Source organism: Anolis carolinensis, chromosome 4, assembly GCF_035594765.1.
Source record: "Anolis carolinensis isolate JA03-04 chromosome 4, rAnoCar3.1.pri, whole genome shotgun sequence".
NCBI classification, from domain to species: Eukaryota; Metazoa; Chordata; class Lepidosauria; order Squamata; family Dactyloidae; genus Anolis; species Anolis carolinensis.
In genome coordinates, this window is record NC_085844.1 from 130,043,695 (window position 1) to 130,058,342 (window position 14,648).

Below are 14,648 nucleotides of genomic sequence, written 5' to 3' on the forward strand. Positions count from 1 at the left end.
CCTGTTTTAAGAATCTTCTGCAAGTTCAGGTTTCTCAGTCTTCTGGCAGTATGTTAGGAGGGATGGGTGACACTGAGGGAGAAGGGGAAAGAAACAGACTGAAAAAGGGTGCTGTATCTTTAGCCACCTTTGGTTTTTGGCCCACTCATGTCAATATATTTCCCAAAATTGGCCTCCCACCATAAAGGATTTAAGTCCTGAACAGACAAACCATGGCTGTATTCTGCTTTCTTAATTAACTACATCTCCTCTTAAAACCAGTGATCTAAGCAGACAATAGGATGTTGTGGGATTTTTTTGTAATCTGATCTTCTGCATTAGCTTTCTGGTAAGAAACAGACTTACCCTTTTTTCCCACTTCTTGTTGGAGGACCACTTCTCCTATCATTTCTTGGTCCTGAAAAGTTACGTCCAGATTTGGGTGGTCCACTATTGCCACGACGGTTCTGCCGATCTATCCCTGGTCGCTGACTGGAAAAACTTCTCTTGGCAATTTCTCTTTTGGGAGTTAACGTACTTTCTCCAGCTTTAACAGTTACCTGTGCCATGACATCTGCTAATTTCTTCTCATCTCTTTCACGCCTCTCATTGAAATCACTGCTTTCTGAAGCAGTTTCCCATTCTTCATTTGCCTGGTCTGAAGAGTTCTGATTGGATAGGTCTGGTGTCTTGATTCCTGAAATATCCAACGTAGTGTTTGGCTGTTCACTAAGAGCATTGCTCACCACAGCACTTGATGATGAACTAGTTGTGGCTTCATTTATTTTTGATGCTGCCTCTCTTTCCTTTAGACGTCTAAAGCGTGGTGGTTTATCTTGTCTGGGAGGTCTCGCCGGCCTTTGTCTCCGAGGCCTTTCCCTAGTAGGATCGAATTTCCTTTCAAACTTTATGGGTTGTCTTTTGTCTAGAGGTATAGAACCACAATGTCCATGCCTTCCTTGTGAGTCTATATCTTCAGCTTTGGTGATTTCTGTTTGTCTGGAGTTCCACTGATTCTCTCTGTATCCTGGTTTCCTAAGAGTAGATGCCCGAGATGGACGGCTAACTGGCTCTCTACTCCCACGTCTAAACATTCCTCCTCTTCCAAATCGAGAAGGTTCTCCTTTAGGAAGAAAACCTGGTTTGGGCTTATTCTCATCATCCTTCCCATAAGTTTTATCTAGAATTCTACTTTCCTCTTGAACATTATTTTCAGGTTTGAAAGATAGTAAGGTTTTTGCAGGCTTTTTGACATCGGCTTTTTCATCTCTTTTGGGATGTTTACTTTTGCTTAAACTGTCTTTGTCTGAAAGAAGGGTGTCACTTTCATGTACTTCACTGTCAGAATCAGTTTCTGAGCCTCTCTGCCTTCGCCGTTTAGGAACTACTTCAAAATCAGAGCTCTCACTACGAGTTTCACTCTCTTCTCTCTGTCTGAGAGGACCAGAAGGCACATGCTCCACTCTGGGCTTGGGGTCTCTGTAATGTGGATAGTCTCTGTTGTGTCCTCTACCACCTCTACCCCTGCCTCCATAAGAACCTCTATAGCTGCGGCCCCTAGAATAATACTCGCCACGTCCTCTACCTCTGTATCCCTGATCTGGGAACCAGTCTCTATCTCTAGCTTCTTTCCAGTATGTTCTGGGAGGCAACCCAGATTCTCTTTTCACAGGTCTGGTTTCTATATGAGGTCTCTCGGCAGGTTTTTCTTTGTTGATTACTTTCTCTGGCTGTTTTTCTTCCTTCACTGCATTGACAGAGTGATGAACAGGTAACTGTTGGACAGTAAGAGATGGGGGTTCAACTGCAATTTGTGGACTAGGTGGTTGTGGAACTGCAGGTGGGGGTGCTTGGGTTGTAGTGGGATGTTGCACCACAGGTGCTATCACTGTTGATTCCTGGACAACAGGGGACTGCTGCCCAGAAGGTGCAACTGTAGTTCCAGACTCCATCGAACTGTTTGCAGATTCTGAAGTTTGTGGTGTGCCTTGCAATGCCTTTTTGTCACCTGTAATAGTCTTCTCCGGTTCTAACCTAAGAGATGGCAGTGGAGCTTGTTCCCTTTTCTCATTCTTGTTAAATCTCTCATTTGTCAGTTTCCCCCCTCCTCTTTCTCTTTTCTGCTCACGTTCTTCTCGTTGTTCACGCTCTTCTTTCATATCTCGAAGGATGGGCTTTTTAATAGGACCAGATCTTCTTACTGGCCTATCACTACCATCCTCTCTTCTGCCATAACCTGGTCTTGGACCCCACCGAGTTTCAGATTTAGGTTTGAAAGGTTTTTCCAGTTTGGGGCCTTCTGACAATCTATTACTGGTAAATCCTTCTTTTTTCAGTTTGTTATCCACTCTTTCAACTATTGCTTCTTTGGGCTCAATATGCCTGCTGTTTGCTTTGATAACATTTGCCAGTATATCAATATCTTGCTCTTCTGACTTCAAAGAATGGCTAGACTCATAAGAAAAGCTCTTCCTCGGGAAAGAATTATTCTCTTCTTTAGACACTTGCTCCTCCTGGGAGATTTGCAAGACATTTTCAACAGTTGCTTCAAAGTCGATTGACGGAGTGAGTGTGTCAGTTTGGCAAGAAGGTTCTTCTGAGGACTTTGGTACATTTACTTTACCAGGTTCTTTGAAACAATCTGTCTTTGTGTGGGAGTCCAACTGACTCTGTTCTGAGTAAACTACTTGAATAGGCATTTGTTCTTGATCCAGAACTGCTCTGGGCCTAGAAGCAAGCAAGATACATTCAGTGAAAACCTTATCAATAGTTCCACATCTTGGAATATATTAAAATACAATTAGGGGAAGTTACTATATGTTTGGATGACAGCTATTCTGAATTCAGTTAAAAGACCAATTCCAGGAGATGTTTAGCACATAGGACCAGTACATTGATATGCACTTCCATAACAGATACTTAAATATTGATTACAACATTTAACTTCAGTACAATGAAATAAATAACTGTGGAATCAAGTACCATTAAAAACCTCCAAATTCAATGAGAAATCTCATAATCAGCTCAGCAGATAGATATTCATAAAGTACTGGAATGATTGGTAAAGTTACTAGTTCAGTAATTTTAATATGCAAATACTGTAAGAATATAATTTTGTTCCATCTTTACAGAATCTGTCTTGTTAATGATTATAATGAACCTTTCATAGATAGCCATGACATCCATGGCTAATAGAGGATTTAGTAAACATTCAGGTTCAAATTAGTTGTGACAAATAAGATATGAAACTTAACAATTTCCCTTTTTGTGTGCTAGTCCACCCATTGGTCATAATAATAATAATAATAATAATAATAATAATAATAATAACAACAACAATAATAATAGGAAAATGAGCACGCAAAGATACTGTGGGACTTCCGAATCCAGACTGACAAAGTTCTGGAACACAACACACCAGACCTCACAGTTGTGCAAAAGAAAAAGGTTTGGATAATTGATGTAGCCATCCCAGGTGACAGTCGCATTGACGAAAAACAACAAGAAAAACTCAGCCGCTATCAGGACCTCAAGATTGAACTTCAAAGACTCTGGCAGAAACCAGTACAGGTGGTCCCGGTGGTGATCGGCACACTGGGTGCCGTGCCAAAAGGTCTCAGCCAGCATTTGGAAACAATAGACATTGACAATATTACGATCTGCCAACTGCAAAAGGCCACCCTACTGGGATCTGTGTGCATCATCTGAAAATACATCACACAGTCCTAGACACTTGGGAAGTATTCGACTTGTGATTTTGTGATACGAAATCCAGCATATCTATCTTGTTTGCTGTGTCATACAATGTTGTTGTGTCAATAATAATGTATTACCCGCCTCTCCTTGTAGCCTGAGGCAGGCTACAACAGGGTTGAAACAGAGAGATAAAACAAAACACTATTAAATATATGTAACAAGAAACACACAGGTAAAATGCAGGTTAAAATTCACAAATTAAAATTGACTAAGTACGCCTGCTGGAAGAGATAGATCTTCAGCTCTTTTAGCAGGTCGTTCCACAATCTTAGAGCAGCAGATGAAAAGGTCCTCTGGATAATGGTTGCCAATTGGATTCTGGCAGGCTGGAGTACCCGTCTCCCCAGTGGACCAAAGCGTTTGGGGTGAACTATATTGGAAAAAGGTGATTCTGTAGGTAACCTGGGCCCAAACCATGTAGGGTTTTAAAGGTCAAAACCAACACCTTGTGGTTTGCCCAGAAACTAATAGGCAACAAGTAGAGTGATGTTAGTGTGTAATATGCTCACTCCTGGATGTTCCTGTAACCAATCTGGCGGCTGTATTTTGAACCATTTAGAGGTTCTGAACTTGGTACAAAGGTAGCACACTGCAGAAGTCCAACCTTGAGGTTACCAGTGCATGCAGCACCATCTTTAGTTCCTCCAAATCTAGGAAGGGGCGCAGCTGGCGTATCAGCCGAGGCTGATAGTAAGCACTCCTCACTGTTGAATCTATTTGGACTGACTTTTGGAGAGACTGAACCAGAAGCACTCCCAAGCTGAAAACACACTCTTTCGGAGGGAGTGTACCGCTTTTTTGTGTGTGTGTCAGGAGCAACCGGAGTTGCTTCTGGAGTGAGAGAATTGGCCGTCTGCAAGGACGTTGCCCAGGGGACGCCCGGATGTTTTGATGTTTTACCATCCTTGTGGGAGGCTTCTCTCATGTCCCCACATGGAGCTGGAGCTGATAGAGGGAGCTCATCCACGCTCTCCCCGGGTGGAATTCGAACCTGGCAGTCTTCAGGTCAGCAACCCAACCGTCAAGTCACAATGCTTTTATCCCCTAGGCCACCGGAGGGTATTCATGATTGACATAACTCCATATCTAGGTTAGGACCCCTGATGGCAAGCACCTGTATCTTGTCTGGATACAGTTTCAATTTGTTTTTCCTCATCCAGCCCATTACCTCCTTCAAACATTAATTCAGAGGAAATATGCTGTCCTTAGCTAAGGCTGTTTTTGAAGGCATGGAGAAATATATTTGGGTGTCATCAACATACTGATAACACCCCACCTCATGCCTATGGATTACCTCATCCAGTGTGTTTCACATAAATGTTAAAAAGCATTGTGAACAGAATGGCCCATTGTGGGATGCCACATAACAGCTCCTTTTTTGAGGACTAAGTACCATCATCTGAGGAATCCACTTGGGAAGTACGACTGGAACTACTGCAACATAGTACTTCTAATCAGGTGTTCCAGAAGGACACCATAGTTGATGGTATCAAATGCCGTTGAGAAGTCTAGAAGCACCAGCAGGGCCACCCTTCTCCCTGTCAGTATTAAGATGGAGATCAGTAAGGCGACCATAGCAGTCTCAACTCCGTAATCTGTTTGAAACTGGTTTGAAATGGGTCTAGGAAGTTTGTGTCATTGAAAACTATCTGGAGTTGGAGGTAATTGCCTTATCAGGCCCCTTCTACACTGCCATATAATCCAGATTATCAAAGCAGATAATCCACATTATCTGCTTTGAACTGGATTATATGACTCTACACTGTCATATAATTCAGTACAAAGCAGATAATCTGGAATTGTTTAGAAAGGACCTAAATCACCTTGCCCAAAAAATAAAAGTTAGACAATGGTCTGTGGTTACAATGGTCCAAGGGATCGAGGGAGAGTTTAATTATGTATTAGATCAGTCATAACTGAATGAACCAGGAATTGCATCATTCTTTTGAGTTTCTATTTACCAGTTAGCAGACAAAGACAAGCAAATGTGCAGGCTCATGCACTTGTTTCTAAGAAACAATTTAAAATATTATAAAAAGAAATGCATTATTTTTTACAATATGGGAAATGACAGCTATGATTGAAATGCCCAAGATGTTAATGGACAGCGCAGAAAAAACTTAAGTGCATATGACAAACTAATCCCATAGTTTACCTTGTATCTTCAGATTCTTCTAGGAGGTTTGGTAGTGCAGAAGTCTCTGGAGGCTCTGTGTGAGGGTAGGAATCTGATCCCCACATCATGTGTGGCTCCGATTGTGGTATAGTATTTTCCCTTGCTGGTCGAGTGACATGATCAAAAGAATCTGAACCAGTTCCTGCTCCTTCTACCTGATCCCTTCTCAGAAGTGGCTTAGGAGTTATAATTCCTGTAAAGAAAATATTCAAATATTAAACCTAACATCTTATTAAAGAAATTTAAAAAACATACATCTTAAATTTTTTGTACGATACATTTATAAAATTTATGAACTTTTGCAGTTTTCACAAATACATGTTGTTGTGAAGGAGTTCTACCAAAGACCTTGAAGTTTTCATTACTGTAGGCTAGCTATATACCACCACCAGAATGAAAACGAAGACCACAGCTATTCTAAAGGTCAACCACAACAATGTCTGCAACTCTAGAATTTCAATTATTTTTCCTACTATGATGAAATGACCTCAATATAGGGGTAATCTCTCTCATAACCTTGCCCTGATTCACATCCGTTTTAGCAGATGTATGGCAGAATTCTTTCTGATTCAGCTACAACATCATAAACAATACCCAACAATAGCTAACTTTCTAAAGAATTATCTGATTATAAGTATTTATGTGCAAAGAGACACATAAATAACAGCACCATGAAGCAAAAAAACCCACCAAAATAAAACTACTAAAAGCCCTTATGAAGATGTGTGATACTTAATCAACAGTAATAAACAGCCCATATAGATACCACAATAATGGTGCACTTACAAAAGAGATTTCCCCTTTGACACTTGCCCAACTTCATGTAGGGTACCCAAAGGAAAGCTCTGAACTCAGTTACTGTGCAGGTTAACATACGATCAGACCATACTTTAGGCAGCTTGGTTTCCGAACACTTAGTGCTTTAGAAGCCAAAGTGAACCATTTGCTTTGTGCTAGAAAAGCTGGGAGCTAATGATGTCCCTTTAATCCAGGTGTGAATTGTACCTGGGTGCATGGGTGGCATCTCCATAGCAGGTCTTCCTGATATGATTCGTGGATCAACATATGACTGCATCATTAGCCATCGTGGATCAAAGCCCACAGAAGCCAAATGTGGGGGATGTGGCTGCATGGGCTGATACAGTGGTCTGTGCGCTGGGGGTGGAACAGGGCTACCAGAAGGCTGTGGTGTAGACTGTGGCATGACTCCTTGCTGCTGCTGCCACTGCTGCTGTTTCATCTGCTCCTAAAAAACAAAACAAATATTAATATTACTTTTGATGTGATTTTTTTATCGTGTCAGAAATGAATTGGATGAAATGAGAATGAGACACTGGAGGACTTATTAAGAATCACCATTTTAGCCAAAAAGGAGCAGCCATTTTATATACAGGTTAAAGTCTAGAAGAGGTAAGGGATCATGTGCATTAAAAGCATATTTCCTGTTGGATCCCTAGCTTCAAAGAATTACTGAACAAACCAATTACAAGAGAAGAAATTGTGAAACTATTACTAAATTAAAGATGGGTCAAACACCAGAACTGGATGGATTATTGACAAACTTCTACTAAAATTTTAAAGCAAAATTAGTTGAACTTTTACAAAGAACAATGAATGCCTCTAGCCAACTATTTGGTATCATTTCTTGCCAAGAGGCAAACAGCACTGATTTCAAAAGGAGGATAATATTTTACCCATTTTAAAAAGTATAGGCCAATATTATCACTAAAATATTGTTCTTCTCCTTTATCTTAACCAAAAGATTAAAACAATTCCTTCAAAAATATCTATGTACGGATCAAAATAGTTTCTTGCTAGGAGTGGGGAGAATGAAAGAAAATATCAGAACAGTTTTAGATATTATTGAATATTACAAGACACAGAATAAAAAGAAAGGAGACCCAATTTTTTTAGACACAGAAAAATCATCTGATAACTCCAACTGAATATTCTTTTTGAAAGTATTGGAAATCATGAAATTTGGTGAAAATGTAGTAAGTAGATTAAAGCTATATATTTTAATCAAAAAGATAGATTGATATTTAACTGAAAACTTACTGAAGATATGAAAATTGAGAAGGGACAAGACAAGAATGTCCTTTATCACCACTATTTTTCATTCTTGCTTTAGAAGTTTTGTTTAGAGCAGTAAGAATAGAAGGAAACTTGCAGGGGGTGAAAACTGAGTTTAAGAATCTATGATCAAAGCCTTTGCAGATAATGCTGTAATAATTTTGGAAAATCTAAATAGTAGAATCAGAACACTTCTGTCCCTAATTCAAGTTGTCTAGAAAAGGGGAGAGAAACATTTGATTGCAAAAATTTATAAATGCTTGTTGGAATATAGTATGAAAAGATGAGTAAATCAAGGAATATATGGTCATCAATGTGGGGCATAACATACTTTTATGAATATGGGAAAGTGTTGATCAAAGATATTAAAAATATGACTTGTTATATCTTAAGAAAAAAAACTTTTTAAATTGATATATAAATGGTACCTGCCACCAGATAGAGTAGCAAAAATGTATAAAGGAGTCAGCAACAAACCTTGGAAATGTGCCAAAGAGTTTGGTACTGTTTCCAAATATGGTGGAATCGTGTTGGCTAATAATAAGATTAAAAATGCAGAAAATTTTGAAAATTCAACTTGATCTCAAGCAGGAAACATTCTTATTGGCCTTTTTTGACTTGAACAAACACATGAAAAGAGAGATCAGAAGACTGGCCCAGAATATTGTGGCAGTCCCATAAATATTGTATCTAAATATTATATCTAAATATTGGAATATATTTTTAAAAAACCATTTGAGGATTAAGAAATTGATAAGACATTGTAGAGAGGGACAAGCTAGCTATTAAAAGAAAACCTTAATGAACAGAAGAGGACCACCACATTCTTGTAGTCCTCTGGGAGTATAGGAGGAGGATAGTATCTTCTCCCATAAGAATTGTTGGTAGCCCAATCATGTAAGTTTGGCAGTTTGCTACCCAGATGGCAAAGGCTGCCAAAGAATAGAACTTTTAACCAAAGAGATTGAGGCATCTACCTTCTTGGTTCAGTAAAGTGAAGAGAGACCTATAGGTGGAGCTTGCTTGGGCAGCTTCCACTATAACGGGCATTCTGTGCTGAGTGGGTGGCAAAGAAGAGCATGTAGCCCAGTTTGACCTTGTACAGCTATCAGCTTACTTAGAAATGGGCAGGATCAGATTTTTGTCCTGACCTCTATCTTAAAGGATTTTACAAGAGAGAAATTGAGATCCACATAGGGTTCCAGGTTCTCTGTTGGTGAAGATAACAAGATATTGCCAACATCATCTGGGGGGAATGAGAACTTTGGCGATAATTCTCCATAATTCTTCAATGTGAAATGTCTTCCAAAGGTTGCAGGGAAGGAACCAAAAGGGATGGATGTGCCTCTTGAGCATCCTGAGGCAGTAACATAGGGCTGCTCTGTGCCCTCTAGTGGGGCTTTATGGGATGGCTAGAAGGTTGAGTGCTCTAGTCTTTAAAAAGTTCCAATACTGGAGGCAGCATTGATTCCATATCATGGTGAAACTCAACCATAAGGAACAGAAAAAGGACAGTATCAGTGGTCCTGGAGTGGAGCCAATGGCAAATACACAGTGTCCAATGACACACTGTCCGCTCTGATTCCATTAATAGTACTGGCAGTCATGATAGTACCAAGAATCCATTATCAGTAAGTAAATTGAATGATCTTCCGTGTCTAAGTGTTAAACTTCAGCAATTATGGGAAACCAGACTAAGATTACTGTTTACATTATTCTAAACATGGGAATGTTTATGGGAAAAACAGAAAGAATTAGTTATTTCTTTACCAAGTTACTGAGAACAAAAAGAGACATGGTGATCAGTATTGACAGGATTTGAATAGAGTGAGCAACAAACAACAGCACGTGTTTTTCAGCACTCTCCACAACAGAAAATAGTTGGTCGGTTTGACTTATCATAATTTCCATACTTTAGATATATTTGAAAATCTTCATATTTATGTCTAATAACAAATCATTGTTAAAAGAGAAAATGCAACAAAAATCTGAATAGATTTACAGATTAATTGAAGTAATTTGTTTCTTCTCACAATAAAGGTTAATAATTTTATTATCTTCTAACGGCAACGAAAATCTTCAAATAAAATCTTTTACCTAATGATTATGCTGTCTAAGGCTTCATGGCTGCAGTATCATTTCATATCCAGCTATTTAATTGTATAAATGTTAGCTTCCCCATATTAGTATTTTACCTGTTGCCTTTGAAATCTTGGTGGTAATGATTTCTGAAACTGTTTTGAATAGCCAGAAGAAAGAGCAGGACGAGTGTGCGCACCAGAATCGGTCTCGCTTTCATGAAAACTTTCTCTCTCATTATGATTGCTCTCTTGTGTAGCGGAAACAGCCTGACATTCTGTCCAAGTAAGGGAGAAAGGCATGTCTAGTAGAACTCTATATGATATAGCTCAAGCAAAGCAGTTCATCATTTAAAAAAAACATTCCATTGGATGACACTAAACAAGAAGTCCCATATTAAGCAAGTGCAATCTCCATAAACTGTTAACTTATGGCCAGGATTTAAAGCAAACATGTATCAACATACTTTAAGACTTCATTTAAAGACTTTTGGGAGAATTTAGAACCTAAAGCATCTCAATTTAAGCAACACCTTGCCTCTTCAGTTGTTGGGATATGTATCATTCAAATTTAAGAAAAGTGTTACAGTACACATTCAGCACAAACCAAGGGAGTATTCGGGTACTTAAATCACATTTGCTTCATTGTAGGCAAGACCGTAGCTGTGGTTTTAAATATACCTATGTTCACAGATGTCCATACAATTCAAAAAGGCCTGAATCCTGCCATTAGTCTCAACTAAACTAACTCCACTGTATTAGTGGGATTCATCTATATCAGTGGTTCCCAATCTGTAGGCCGTGAGACCTAAAATAAGGTCCAGGAGACATGCGGGGGAAATCAGCTTCAGATTATTAAATATGGTTTTCTGTGGGCGAGCAGATGGTGACTACTGGATGGCATATGTTCTGTATCAAAAACTAGAGCTGATGTGGTCTATCCAATGCAATTTTCTGAATCAACACTCCAAATATCCAAACTGAATCCATAGTTGACCAAAAACTGATTCGTAACCCTTTTGATACTAATGCTGGAGAGTGGTCCCTGGTCAAAATGGTCCCCGGTTAAATGGTCCTTGCTCAAAAAAAGGTTGGAAACCACATATCTATATGTTGACTCAATAGGTCTAATCAAGTACGAGCTAAGTAATAGACTCAATGAATTCTTCTAACCTTCTCAATATTATTAGAGGAGTTCTGAGATAAATCTCAAATATTTTGTCAGATGATTTAAATATGTTTCTAATATAACCTCAAGCAATCACAAAAATTACTTTTTGAATGTCTAAGAGTATTATGGCATTTCTATATTTTTAAATATCTGCTATAAGCTACTATGCTGCTTACTTTAAATGGTGGCCTGTGGGTCACTGTGAGCCCTCCAGATGCCGTGAGACCACAACTCTGATTACACTATGTAACATGATTTTTGTTCCTGGATTATAAATGTCATTTTCTAATTGGTTCTATTGTAAAAATATGGGAAGTGTCTATTAAAGTTCAAAAATGTTTTGTTTTTGCAGGACATCATGCAGCACATTGTGCTCTAGATTTTCAATGAATATCTCATAGAGTCTCCACCAATTCAACATAGTTTGTGACAGCCACAAAAACAAAGTTTCTGAAGTAGAACAAAGCAAGTACCACACAATTAAAAAGGAAATAACACTTTCAAACCAAGAACTTTTTTTTTAAATGTAGTTACATAGTGTTGCACTCTAGTTTCTGGAGGGCCACAGCTATTCAATACATTTTAAACAAAATAATGATTACATACCTCTCCCCTCATCAGTGTTGGTTTCATTTTCTTCTGGTTTCTCTACTTTCAGAGGCAGGGTGACTGGTTCTTGAGGCTCAGATAGTTCAGGTATAGGTTTCTCTTCAGATATTTCTTTTTCTTCCCTTTCACTTTCTTTCTCCATCTCAGTCTCCCTCTCAGGTTCTTTTTCCTTTTCCGGCTCCCTCTCAGGTTCTTTTTCCTTCTTTTGGCTTTCTTCTTCCTTTCTCTCAATTGGTACCACTTCGCCTATCTCCTTTTCATTTGCTTTCCTCCTCTCATCTTCAATTTCCTTCTCCTTGACCTTTTCTTTTTCCTTAAATGGATCTTCCCGAGGTGGTTTTGCTACACATCCAAATTTTTCATTTAATTTTTTTAGCTTCTCCGCACATGCTGCTTTTCTTTGCTCTTCCATTCTTCGTTCCTCTTCTTCTCGCCTTTTTCGAGCTCGTTCTACTGCTGAAGATATTTCTGCTTGCTGTCTTCGCCTCTGCTTCCAAATTTCATCTTCATCTGCTGCTGATCTAGGTGGAAAGGGACCTTGTCTTCCTGACCCTGTCAATCGATCTGGAACTGGAGGCTATAACATTTTATGAAATAAAGAAAAGCAGAAAAAAAACTCATGTGACTAAACTGCTTTCTGCTTCTACTTGCAGAAAGCAATAGAAAATAACTCAAATATGTGAACTCTCAGAAAGCTTCTCACTCTCAGGTCAGGCACAATAATATTACCAGGAGTCCCTACTTTCACTCAGAAATGCCCAAAACAGGCTTAGATTTAAAATAAAAAACTTTATCATGAAGAAATGTAGGGCTAAGGCATCCTGTGAACATCTTCTTTCAAAAAGGGTCTTTTTAATCACTTAATAAACTGGAACACAACTGAAATGTTGAAGAAAAGGGGGAAATAGTTTTTACAAAATCTATTTCTATTTCCAAACATGTACATTAACTTTTGGGACTTAAAACACACTTTAAAGAATGAATGGATTGTAGGCTTTAAGGTATGGAGAATGCAGGAGGTTCTAATATCTCATTTTAAGTTGAGAGTAATTTACTGACAATGTTCAGGTAATTTTTTTATTGTTTCAGAAGTAACTCGAGAACATACTACAAATCTCTTCTGGGGTGAGAGAACTGGCCATCTACAGAGACACGGAAGATGCCTAGATATGTTAATGGGAGGATTCTCTCATATCACTGCAAGCTAGAGCTGACAGATGGAAGCTCACCCCATCTCGTGGATTCAAACTGGCAACCTTCAGGTCAGCAACCCAACCTTCAGGTCAGCGGTTCACAAGGGTTTATTCCATTGTGCCCTCGCGGCTCCTTTGTTCAGTTAACTGCACACAAGTATTCTATTCAGGTACTAAGAACTTTTAACTCCCACCCAGAGTTCACTCTCTCCCCAGTGTCAGATACCACTACAGAACAAGGATCTGCAGAGCTACTTTTTCTGTGTTGTTATGAATTGTAAACGAAAGAGAAAAAACATTAACATGCCAAAGAACTTTTTACACATTTGGGGTTTTTTGGGGATTCTAACTTATGTTTACCACCGAGCTACTGCAAGAAAGAAAAAGAAAGACAACGAACCAGCAAATGAATGAAAAAACCATAATGAATTAGTAATGTGTATCATACAACATACATCACATGCCTAACATGCCATTATTGCTGAGCACAGTCTGTATTTTACTAGAAAATAAAGAAAAGAATGTAAATATTGATATCTGACTGAGTGGTAATTTCAGCTGACCATATCTTTGTTTCATACCTGAAGGACAGATTTTGAATGAAGCCCAGTAGTGCCCCGCTCAAGCATCGAAGATGATACCTGCCCCTGCTGAATTAAGAAAAAAATCCCTATAAATCTTTTTTCAATCACAAGAAACTGAATGAAGTTGATTTAATCATTTTTAAACAGTGAAGCTAAATTTCTGCATGGAATCAGAAAGGTTTAAGAGAACAATGAAGAAATAAAAGTAAAGAAAATGCCTCCCAAATCTCAGCAATTATATAAAAATATTACCCACTTTTCAACCAGAAGTACTTGAGATGCATGGATTTAAGGCCTTAGTAATGAGAAATATCTTTGGTCACTCTGGTAAAATTGTTCATACATATACTCTTTATATAGTACCAGTAATGGCTAATGACAATATCACATTAGAGTTCTAAAGCGCAGGTTCTTGTTTCCCTTTGCTCCTGCACGATTTTGGGAATTGTAGTTTAGGGTGGAGTCTTTGGAATCTAGACAGTTTCTCTAAACTACATTTCCCAGAATTCTGCAGGGGCAAACCATGCAATAGGGAAAGGCAGATGTGTGCTTGAGAAGTCTAATGTGATACCATCGCATTATCTTTCAACAATGATGAAACAGATAACAAAAATGAACATAATCAGAAATTAGTACAGTAGAGTCTCACTTATCTAAGCCTCGCTTATCCAAGCTTCTGGATTATCCAAGCCATTTTTGTAGTCAATGTTTTCAATATATCGTGATATTTTGGTGCTAAATCCGTAAATACAGTAATTACAACATAACATTACTGCATACTGAACTACTTTTTCTGTCAAATTTGTTGTATAACATGATGGTTTGGCGCTTTATTTGTAAAATCATAACCTAATTTGATGTTTAATAGGCTTTTCCTTAATCCCTCCTTATTATCCAACATATTCGCTTATCCAAGCTTCTGCCGGCCCGTTTAGCTTGGATAAGTGAGACTCTACTGTATAAGAAAATATAAGATTTCATGTCATGTAAAATATAAAGGTGCAGTTCAATCAGGAAAGATGTGGTGAT

The 14,648-nt window shown here is 38.6% G+C and overlaps 1 protein-coding gene and 1 long non-coding RNA gene across 10 annotated transcripts in view; one reads left to right on the top strand and one right to left on the bottom strand.

Moving 5' to 3' along the window:
* The window catches only part of LOC134298254 (uncharacterized), a 41,386-nt gene extending 27,817 nt beyond the window's left edge, over positions 1-13,569 (top strand). The window contains exon 2 of the long non-coding RNA XR_010005228.1: positions 12,932-13,569. This is a non-coding gene — a long non-coding RNA (uncharacterized LOC134298254). The remainder of the gene's footprint in view (positions 1-12,931) is intronic.
* Positions 1-14,648, bottom strand: part of prrc2c (proline rich coiled-coil 2C) — an 81,843-nt gene that overhangs the window by 40,268 nt on the left and 26,927 nt on the right. For all 9 annotated transcript variants that reach the window (XM_008117819.3, XM_008117817.3, XM_008117815.3 and 6 more), the window contains exons 11-16: positions 13,617-13,685; positions 11,840-12,419; positions 10,180-10,340; positions 6,917-7,157; positions 5,891-6,104; positions 346-2,706 (exon numbers count right to left, since the gene is read on the bottom strand). In XM_008117819.3, coding sequence (XP_008116026.2) covers positions 346-2,706; positions 5,891-6,104; positions 6,917-7,157; positions 10,180-10,340; positions 11,840-12,419; positions 13,617-13,685 — 3,626 coding nt within the window. The remainder of the gene's footprint in view (positions 1-345; positions 2,707-5,890; positions 6,105-6,916; positions 7,158-10,179; positions 10,341-11,839; positions 12,420-13,616; positions 13,686-14,648) is intronic.